An 11,219-nucleotide genomic window follows, 5' to 3' on the forward strand; every position below is an offset into this window, starting at 1 on the left:
ATAAAACCAATTTTCACCTGCTGTTGATTTGTTCATTCTGCCTCCCAAAGATCGCAGTAAGGAATTTTAGCTTCCCTTTGAAATGGACCTGAGATTCATCTATTACAATGTCCCTCTGGAGGTTGTGGCCTCAGGAATTTTCTGCTGAAGTGGTCAACTACTGGTTCATCTGGCGTGTGAGGACGTGGGATTTTAGGTGAAAAATTGATGAGCATATAAATTTGTCTTCAGATTTTCTCTTCCTTGCCAGTGAAAGCTTTACTTCCTAGCTACTTGAAGACACTGTGCTGAATTGGAGAATGCTGTTATTGGAGATTATTGCGTGCTTTTTTTCTTGTATGCTTTCCTCATTGTCCTATTCCCATATGGTTGGTTCCTATCCTTCCCTATATATTTCTCTACCTTTGGTGAATGTTTTTGTATGTTTGATGCTTTCTCTTATCCTTGTCTGTCTTACATGTTAATACACTAGCGTTTCTGTCCCAAGCCCCCTAGAGAAGGGGGAGGAGACAGCTTAGGGAATTAAGAAGAACAAGTAGACTGGTTGTCGAAACCTCCTCACCTTTACAGGTACCGTTGGGAATAGTTAGGGATGGTTCAGGGCCCCTTTCCCTAATTTTCGGGCAGTGGAATCCATATGGGATCGATTACTAAAAGGGCTGCCTCGGTCCTTGGTCGCCTTGTCGGGGGTCCATCTTCAATAGGTGAGGAAGAAGAAGAAAAATAGAGGAATGTGGGATCGTCCTCACTGCCTAAATCTTTGTCGGAAAGCAAGGAAAGCGTCTGCCTCTTCTGGTGAACGGTGTCTACTTCACGAATGGCCCAGTTTTATTTTATTCTTCTCACCAGTGAGGATGTGTAAGTGGAGCTTTTACACAAGTATTGTGTGGGGCGTGTGTTATTAAGAAATTTACTATAAAAATTAGAGAATAAAACTAAGAGAAAAAAAAGTAGAAAAGTAAAAATTTAGAAGAAAAACTTAAAAGAAAAAAAATAGAATTTTAAAATTCACTTTAACATTCACTACACTAATACCTCACCTATCAAGCTTCTAGTTGCTATTATTTTTTTTTCTGCAAAAAAAAAAAAAAAATGAACGTCACTAACGATCTGACGTCCGCTCCACTAATGCGCTACCTCCCTACCTAAAAAGCTACTTGGTAGTAACTACTATTATTCATTTTTTCCCATTACTCCACTTATAGAAAAAAGTCCCTAGGTACAGATTGTGATCAGCAATACTGATCAGGGCACTGCGGCCTTGGAAAGACAACACGTTAAATCCTGAAAAAACAAAAGGGCACCGAATTGGCCAGCACAGAATGCATTTGGGTTTAGGGGAGCGGAAGTGCGTACAAGCAAAACGCGCCAAAAAAAATGAGTTTGCCAAAGATGCAATTGGGGATTGGGAGTGAGGGATTGGACTTGGGTACGGACCTGGTACAGGGATCACAGATCAGTCACACAGCAGTCAGAAGAGATCGCAGGAGGATGGCAGCCACTGGCCACGTTATTTCTCTCTCGCAGGTACACAAGGGCTACACAACTGCATGCAGAGTGGCAATCGCTACTTTAAATTAACCCCTTTGGCACAGATTCATCAGTAACTAATGACTACCACATTGGAGCCATAAGGGATAATAATCAGAGGTGACGCTGCGATCACTCCATCTATTTTCAGGGCTCTGATTGGTAATGTCTGAGACGGCACCAATCATAGCTTGCCCCATTACATTTTCTTTTTTGCAACTTTATCGACAACACGCTGTGATTGGCTATGCAAATTTGACCGACCAATCACAGCGATTGTCGATGAAATAGATTGGGCAGGAGGCGGTACAGCCCCCATGTCGACGTACAGGGAGGGTCTGCGGTCAGCGACAGTAGCCTTCTTTACTCTATCACTGCACGATTTACTGTGGTGACCGGAACTTGCCGCACCGCACATGTACAGCGCATGGGCAGCACGGTGGCTCAGTGGTTAGCCTTGCAGAGCTGGAGTCCTGGGTTCTAATCCCACCAAGGACAACATCTGCAAGAAGTTTGTCTGTTCTCCCCATGTTGCGTGGGTTTCCTCCGGTTTCCTCCCTCATTCCAAAGACATACTGATAGGGAATTTAGATTGTGAACCCCAACTGGGACAGCGATGTTAATGTGTGCAAAACTGTAAAGTGCTGCGGAATATGTTAGCGCTATATAAAAATAAAGATTATTATTATTATTATTACAGCGCATGTTGTAGAGGAATAAAGGAAGACTAAGGCTAGGTTCAGATTGCGTTAGTGCAATCCGTTTAGCGCGAGCGCTAGCGGATTGCGCTAACGCAATGTCTTTTTCGGGGCCGCGTTCAGGGGTCGCGTTAACGTCCCCGCTCTCGAAGATCCCCGATCTGCGAGAGCGGGGAACGGACCTCTGGCGCGCCGCGGACGCTGCAAGCAGCGTCCGAGGCGCGCTACAAAAGACCGGCACATCGCTAGCGCGTGCCGAAAATGACACATGCTAGCAATGCGCTCTAACATTGCCGGCAATGGGAGCGCTAACGGACGCGGTGCACGGCGTTAATTTCGCCGTGCAATGCTGTCCGTTAGCGCTATCCCATTAACGCAATGGGAACCTAGCCTTACACTGATTATTACCAGCATTGTGCTGCCCAATGTCCCTGCAGGGCCAACACCTGCGTCACCATCTCACTTACATCTTTCAGATCAGACCCCATAAAGAGGAAAAGAGCGGACCACCTGACATTTTGCTGTCATTGCACCCTTCTTAAAGGGAACTTGTCACCCACAAAATCGAATGTGAGCTAAGGCCACCGGCATCAGGGGCTTATCTTCAGCATTCTGTAATGTTGTAGATAAGCCCCGATGTATCCTGAAAGATGAGAAAAAGAGGTTAGATTATACTCACCCAGGGGCGGTCCCAGTCCAATGGGTGTCGCGGTCCGGGGCCTCCTATCTCCATCAGATGACGTCCTCTTCTTGTCTTCACGTTGCGGCTCCGGCGCAGGCGTACTTTATCTCCCTGTTGAGGGCAGAGCAAAGTACTGCAGTGCGCAGGAAAGGTCAGAGAGGCCCGGCATCTGCGCACTGCAGTACTTTGCTCTGCCCTCAACAGGGAGATAAAGTACGCCTGCGCCGGAGCCGCAACGTGAAGACAAGAAGAGGACGTCATCTGATGAAGATAGGAGGCGCCGGACCCGGACCACGACGCCCATCGGACCGCAGCGGGACCGCCCCTGGGTGAGTATAATCTAACCTCTTTTTCTTATCTTTTAGGATACATCGGGGGCTTATCTACAGCATTTCAGAATGCATTACAGAATGCTGCAGATAAGCCCCTGATGCCGGTGGCCTTAGTACAACTTCGATTTTGGGGGTGACGGGTTCCCTTTAAGGCTAGAACACCCCGTCCAGTGTATTCTGACCTCATGTGATAAAGCTCTTTAACCCCTTCCTGATATTTGGTGTTAATGCATCGAGGATGCCAGGTGAAATGTGGAGCGAGCTCAGATTGCTGCCATTTAACCATTTCACTGCTGCTGACACCCTGACAGTGCCATGTAAGTGACTGGGTGTCCTATTCTGCTGCCAGTCACTTTATAGTAGGATCCAACAACAGATTGCCGGGGGCCTGTAGAAGACACATGTCCCTGCCGCCAAAGTTTTCCTACGAATCCCGGTATTTATAGGCCGCAGGTTTAAGTCCCCATTATTTTAAGGCTGGGTTCACACTACGTTATGGGCGTCCGTTAGACGGACTACGTTATACCGCGGCATAAACGCAGTGTAACGTAGTCCTTAACGGCCGCCATTAATTCCTATGTCGGACGCATCGCTAGCGCACGCCCACAATGGGCGTGCGCTAGGGATGTGCCGTCATTGAGTGACGGACCCTGAGACGTAGGCTGCAGCGTTTCCGGGTCCATAACTGCTAGCGCAGAAGGAGCTAGCAGATGCTCTATCTGCGCTAGCGTGCTGCCATAGCGGCACTTACGTTTACAGCAGCCCGTTACCGTATGTGTTGAACAGACTGCTGTAAACGTAATATTAACCTACCCTTACATGAGGACAAAGACTCAAGACTGATGAAGACGTGACGACAGCGGAGAAACCGCGACTCACAGATCAGAAGAAAATAATCAGGGAAATGAAAGCTGTTGTCAGATGGAGAAAATGTAGAGAAAACCAGAGCAAGTCTGGAGAAACATCATCTAATATAGGACGACGGCGGAGAGACGTCATCACATCCACCGGAGCCAACAAGGAGCCTCGCTTCTCACCTCGTGGTGTAAGAGGCCGGAGCTCCTCCATCATCACGTCCTGGTACCGATCCTGGTGTCCTTCTAGATACTCCCACTCCTCCATGGAGAGATAGACAGCGACGTCCTGACACCTTATAGGAACCTGACAACAACCACACCGTCATCACCCAGAATCCTCCAGTGCTGTATAATGCCCCAGCAGTCACCTCTCCGCTCATCACCCAGAATCCTCCAGTCCTGTATAATGTCCCAGCAGTCACCTCTCCGGTCATCACCCAGAATCCCCCAGTGCTGTATAATGTCCCAGCAGTCACCTCTCCGGTCATCACCCAGCATCCTCCAGTCCTGTATAATGTCCCAGCAGTCACCTCTCCGCTCATCACCCAGAATCCCCCAGTGCTGTATAATGTCCCAGCAGTCACCTCTCCGCTCATCACCCAGAACCCTCCAGTCCTGTATAATGTCCCAGCAGTCACCTCTCCGGTCATCACCCAGAATCCTCCAGTCCTGCATAATGTCCCAGCAGTCACCTCTCCGGTCATCACCCAGAATCCTCCAGTGCTGTATAATGTCCCAGCAGTCACCTCTCCGGTCATCACCCAGAATCCTCCAGTGCTATATAATGTCCCAGCAGTCACCTCTCCCCTCATCACCCAGAATCCTCCAGTCCTGTATAATGTCCCAGCAGTCACCTCTCCGCTCATCACCCAGAATCCTCCAGTCCTGTATAATGTCCCAGCAGTCACCTCTCCGCTCAGCAGCTCAATCATCTTGTTGCTGAGCTCCAGGATCTTCTTGTTCCTCTCATGTAGCAGGGAGTGCGGGGGAGGCTCTGTGATGGGGCCCGGGCTCCGCCCTCCTGACTCCTGGAGTTGGATGATGGGAGTCACACCGTCCCCCGGTGTCTTCCTCACTATTGTGTAATCCTGTGTATGGAGAGAGACACTTAGGGAGAAGATTCCTTCCCGACTCCAGATCAGACATCCCGGCCCCTCTACAGCTCTTATAGGGAATCCCCATGACAACTCCTCCGGGCAGTGAGCGCCACACAATCACTGCTCCATACCACCCAACCTTTGAAGATGGGAAAGAGGGACAAAGTTTGCAGCGCGCAACGCGCGCCGCGGCAAGTTTTAGGCGACGCCTCTGACCACACCCATTCATAATTAGTCACACCCATATCCACTTCCCAACCACACCCATTTAGCACTGCTGATCACACTATTTCATATACAATAATTATAAACAAAAAAATATGGCCACACAGTGCTCCATACTGTATGATGACCACACATGATGCTCCATACTGTATAATGGCCGCACATGATGCTCCATACTGTATAATGACCGCACATGATGCCCCATACTGTATAATGGCCACACAGTGCTCCATACTGTATAATGACCGCACATGATGCTCCATACTGTATAATGGCCGCACATGATGCTCCATACTGTATAATGACCGCACATGATGCCCCATACTGTATAATGGCCACACAGTGCTCCATACTGTATAATGACCGCACATGATGCTCCATACTGTATAATGGCCGCACATGATGCTCCATACTGTATAATGACCGCACATGATGCTCCATACTGTATAATGGCCGCACATGCTGCATACTGTATAATGGCCGCACATGATGCTCCATACTGTATAATGAACACACGTGATGCTCCATACTGTATATTGACCGCACGTGATGCTCCATACTGTATAATGAACACACGTGATGCTCCATACTGTATATTGACCGCACGTGATGCTCCATACTGTATAATGAACACACGTGATGCTCCATACTGTATATTGACCGCACGTGATGCTCCATACTGTATAATGACCCCACATGATGCTCAATACTGTATAATGGCCCCACATGATGCTCCATACTGTATAATGGCCCCACATGATGCTCCATACTGTATAATGACCGCACATGATGCTCCATACTGTATAATGACCGCACATGATGCTCCATACTGTATAATGGCCCCACATGATGCTCCATACTGTATAATGGCCCCACATGATGCTCCATACTGTATAATGGCCGCACATGATGCTCCATACTGTATAATGGCCACACATGATGCTCCATACTGTATAATGACCGCACATGATGCTGCATACTGTATAATGACCGCACATGATGCTCCATACTATATAGTGACCCCACATGATGCTCCATACTGTATAATGACCGCACATGATGCTCCATACTGTATAATGACCGCACATGATGCTCCATACTGTATAATGACCGCACATGATGCTCCATACTGTATAATGACCGCACATGATGCTCCATACTGTATAATGACTACACATGATGCTGCATACTGTATAATGACCCTACATGATGCTCTATACTGTATAATGACTGCACATGATGCTCCATACTGTATAATGACCCCACATGATGCTCAATACTGTATAATGACTGCACATGATGCTCCATACTGTATAATGGCCACATGATGCTCCATACTGTATAATGACTGCACATGATGCTCCATACTGTATAATGACCGCACATGATGCTCCATACTGTATAATGACTGCACAGTAATCCATACTGTAAAATGATCCCACATGATGCTTAATACTGTATACTGACCCCCCTCCTGTATGCATGGCTCATATTCCCCCCCCTCCTGTATGTATGGCTCATATTCCCCCCCTGTATGCATGGCTCATATTTCCCCCTCCCGCTCCCCCCCGCACACATCTTGAATGGCGATGGCGCGGCTTACCGTCCTCCTTCATCCCCCCTCCCCTGTCCCCCGTCCCTCATACTTACCTGTTCCTCACCGCGCGGTCATCCCTCTCGCTCTGTGTCCCGACTCCCTCAGCACCTTCTTCCTGGGTGAGCGGTCATGTGACACCGCTCATTAGGTCATGAATATGCGCATATTCATGACCTTAAATGAGCGGTACAACGTGACAGCTCATTCAGGAGCGCTGCAGAAGCCGAGACCATCGCTGGAGCAGGGTGAGTATTGTCTTCAAGGAGGGTGGGTGGGAGGTGACCCAACTTTTATAAAAGAAAAAAAACAGCAACAAACCTTGCGTAGTGCGGGACAACTAATGTCCCGCCCGGGATCACGGGGCTGACTGTCAAAATCAGGACAGTCCCGCGGGATCCGGGACGGTTGGGAGGTATGCTGCTCTTACAGCATTTCCTCCTCCCGATGTCGGACTTGTCACAGAACACAATAAAGCTGATAGAAATGTAGAGGAGTTACCTCTCCGCTCAGCAGGGAGACGATCTCCAGGGCCAAGTGGAATAATCTTCTGGTGGTCTCATCCCTGTCCTCGTCCATCCTCGGGGTCATTCAGGAGGAGGAGGGATGAGCACTGGATCAGCTGGAGGGATCTCGTCCTGCCGGCGTCTTCATGATGAACGAGAAGATGAAAATCACAGGGGACGAGAGAACGACAATCACTAAATTCTGCCAAATATCAACATTTATCAGGAGGAAAAGCCACAAAACTCCACCGCGGCCTCCTCCGCCGATCTGACCGCTCATTATCAGCCTCGTAGGAGGAGGACGGTCACCGTGGTAACTAAATCACCAGCAGGAGGACGGTCACCGTGGTAACTACACCGCCAGAGGAGGACGGTCACCGTGGTAACTACACAGCCTGGAGAGGACGGTCACCGTGGTAACTACACCCCCAGCGGGGCCGTGAGATGAGGAGCAGACGCTGCACATCCCCCATACAATGCTGCCCGTCCCCAACACTGAGGAGCCGCAGTCACAAGGAGCAGGAGCCTCCACAGGAACAGCTCTGATCTCACCCCACACTCTCCTCTCACAGATTTACCACAAGCACCAAAACTCCACCAAACCCTCCTGTAATCTCACCGGAATGGCGGGAAATCTGCTGCTGGCTGACACCAGAGAACACGAGCTGCACACAACCAGGACGGAGCTGCTGCACTGAGAGCGGAAGGACCTGTGGTGACGTCACCGTCATGTGACCAGGGGGCGGGGCTCAGGAGAGAAGAGGTGTATGACTCTGGATCGGCCTGAGCCTCACTTTTACACTTCTGACCACTGTCCCTTTATGAGGTGATAGCTCCGGAGCTTCCATGGATCCCGGTGATTCTGACACAGTTTTCTCGTCACAGATTGTACTTCATGTTAGTGGTAACATTTCTTCGCTATTACCTGCATTTATTTGTGAAAAAACACAACAGAAATCTGGTGATAATTTTACAGTTTTCAAACTTTGAATTTTTATACAATTAAATCACAGAGATGTCGCACAAAATACTTAATAACTAACATTTCCCACTTGTCTACTTCACATCTGCACAATTTTGGAAACATACTTTTTGTTATTAGGGAGTTATAAGGGTGAATAGTTGACCAGTAATTTCCCTTTTTTTGGGACCCCCTCACATGTGAAGTCTCTTTGAGGGGTCTATATAACAGAAAATACCCAGAAGTGACGCCATTCTAAAAACTGCCCCCACAAGGTTCTCAACACCACATTCAGGAAGTTTATTTTTTCCTTCCACATTTCTTCAGTTTCCGTGAAGAACCTGAATAAACATTTCACTTTTTCCACAAACATTTTCCTTTAGACCCAACTTTTTTTTTACTTTCACAGGGGTAGCAGGAAAACATGGACGATACAATTTGTTGTGCAATTTCTCCTGAGTTCACGGATTCCCCATATTTAGGCGAAAACTACTTTTGAGGCGCAGTGCAAAGCTCAGACGGGAAGGAGCGCCATATTACAGGGCAGATTTTGTCTGAATGGTTTGAGGGTGCCATGTTACATTGACAGAGCCCCTGAGGTGCCAGAACAGCAGAACCCCCACATAAGAGACCCCATTTCACAAACTACACCTCTCTATGAACTCATCTAGGGGGGCAGTGATCATATTGACACCACAGGTGGGTAACAGAATTTTATATCACTGAGCAGTGAAGTTAAAATAATTACATTTTCACAAGGGGAAATGGTTAAAAAAGGCACCAGAATGTGTCCCATAATTCCTGTTAAATGTAGAAATACCCCATATGTAGCTACATACCAAGACTCGGGAGGGACAGAGAGTTATTTGCCTCCTGGAGCAGAATTTCCTAGAATAGTTCGCCAACTCCATATAGAGAGCCCCTAAGTGCTAGAAAAGCAGAATCCCCCAAGTGACCCCATTTTGGAAATTATAGCCCTGCCAAACACGTGGACGCTATATGTGGTTTACACTGTGGGGCTCAGAAGGGAGAGGGGCATTTGGATTTGAGATCGGAGAATTTTGCTGAATTTCTTTTGGAGCGTGAGAAACAATTTCTCTTTTCCAGAGCCTTTGTACTACCAGTAATGTGGAAGCCCCTATATTTACGTTAACAGATGACGGACCTGAGTGGGGACTTGCGTTTTTTGTGCATTGAGTTGAAACTTTTATTGGTAAAATTTTACATAATGTTTGGGATCACATTTATCCTGCGCTCTACGCTGAGCACTTACTTTTCCATCTAAATCTACAAAATACCCAAGGGATCCATTCACTATATTGAAGCAACAAAGTTACTCTGGCATCCATCTGGTCTCTGTTCGGCGGTGTCCTTCTTTTCAAGGTGCACAAAACTGTGGTGGAAAGCACCAATCAGTTTGGCTGCATATGGCTGGATCTGAGCACACAGTATGGCGGCTCTGAAGACCTCAGAATTCATTCGGCTGCTTCTGTCCTGTGTCCCATCATCAATAAACGCTAGTGACCCAGTGCCACTGGCAGCCATGCATGCCCAAGCCATCACACTGCCTCCGCCATGTTTTACAGATGATGTGGGATGCTTTGGATCATGAGCTGTACCACGCCTTCCCCATACCTTTCTCTTTCCATCATTCTGGTAGAGGTTGATCTTGGTTTCATCTGTCCAAAGAATGTTCTTCCAGAACTGTGCTGGCTTTTTTAGATGTTTTTTTAGATGAATGAACATTGCATGAAGTGACAAGTAGCCAACAACCTTGCCCACTGATTTTGGTCAGGCGCCTCCGCAGTTCTACCTGTATATTTTCAGGAGGAGGATTGTTATATGTTGTCCTCGATGTGTACGGGATTGTAAAGTCTGGAGTGATATTGTTGTTAACTATGAGGATCCTTGAATGTGGGACTGAATGATTTTTGAGTGACCAGTAAGGGACTACGGTCTCTGATTGATAAGGGATCCCGTTAGGTGTGATCCTTCACATGATTGGTCCTTAACAAGATCAGGGAAGTGTTATTGTTCATAACAGAGGAATCCTTCACGGTAAGGTAGTACTCTGAGGGTATTAATCATCCCCTGTAAATTAATAGGGCACTGAATGCAGATTTATTCCGAATACGGCAGGAGGATTTTATGCCAGCGACTGTGGGGTGTGGACCGAGTGACGTATTGTATAATTGTGTTGATAAATCAGAATAGTTGCCCTCAGTGTGCAAGAGAGGAAAGGTCATCAAAGGAGTAGTATTCAATCCAGCCAGTGTATCCAGACCAAGAAACAATAGCCAGGGAGGGGAAATGTAACACATGTAACTGCCAAGCTGCGCCCCCTGCAGGATGCTGAAGACATTTTGATTAAAGTGAACCTGTCACCCCCCCACCCAGTCGTTTCAAACTAAGGCTAGTTTCACATTAGCGTTTAAATCCACAGCATTTAATCCACATCCGCAAGTGGTGGAAAAAGCACATATAAACGCGTACAAACGCGGCGTTTTTTAGACGCATGCGGTAACGCATGCGGTTAAAAAAAACGCTGCGTTTGTACGCGTTTATATGCGTTTTTTCCTGCGTTTGCATTTTGGTGTGCATGATGAGAAATTTCACAAGAGAAAAATCAAGATAACCAGACAACGCCAATGGGACTACAGAGGGCGTGTATTATGGGATCTCTATATATAGACCCTAGGGCTGCTGAAATCTTAACAGTGTGCTGCTGTATCCTGTG

At 47.5% G+C, this 11,219-nt stretch overlaps 1 protein-coding gene across 1 annotated transcript in view; it reads right to left on the minus strand.

The window, feature by feature from the left end:
• Positions 1 to 8,236, minus strand: part of LOC143793496 (uncharacterized) — a 606,170-nt gene extending 597,934 nt beyond the window's left edge. Inside the window, exons 1-4 of the mRNA XM_077280513.1 lie at positions 8,141 to 8,236; positions 7,517 to 7,663; positions 5,008 to 5,187; positions 4,280 to 4,403 (exon numbers count right to left, since the gene is read on the minus strand). Of these exons, the coding sequence (XP_077136628.1) occupies positions 4,280 to 4,403; positions 5,008 to 5,187; positions 7,517 to 7,606 (394 nt within the window). The 5' untranslated portion in view covers positions 7,607 to 7,663; positions 8,141 to 8,236. The remainder of the gene's footprint in view (positions 1 to 4,279; positions 4,404 to 5,007; positions 5,188 to 7,516; positions 7,664 to 8,140) is intronic.
• Positions 8,237 to 11,219: the final 2,983 nt, after the last annotated feature.

Source organism: Ranitomeya variabilis, chromosome 1 (assembly GCF_051348905.1).
Source record: "Ranitomeya variabilis isolate aRanVar5 chromosome 1, aRanVar5.hap1, whole genome shotgun sequence".
NCBI classification, from domain to species: domain Eukaryota; kingdom Metazoa; phylum Chordata; class Amphibia; order Anura; family Dendrobatidae; genus Ranitomeya; species Ranitomeya variabilis.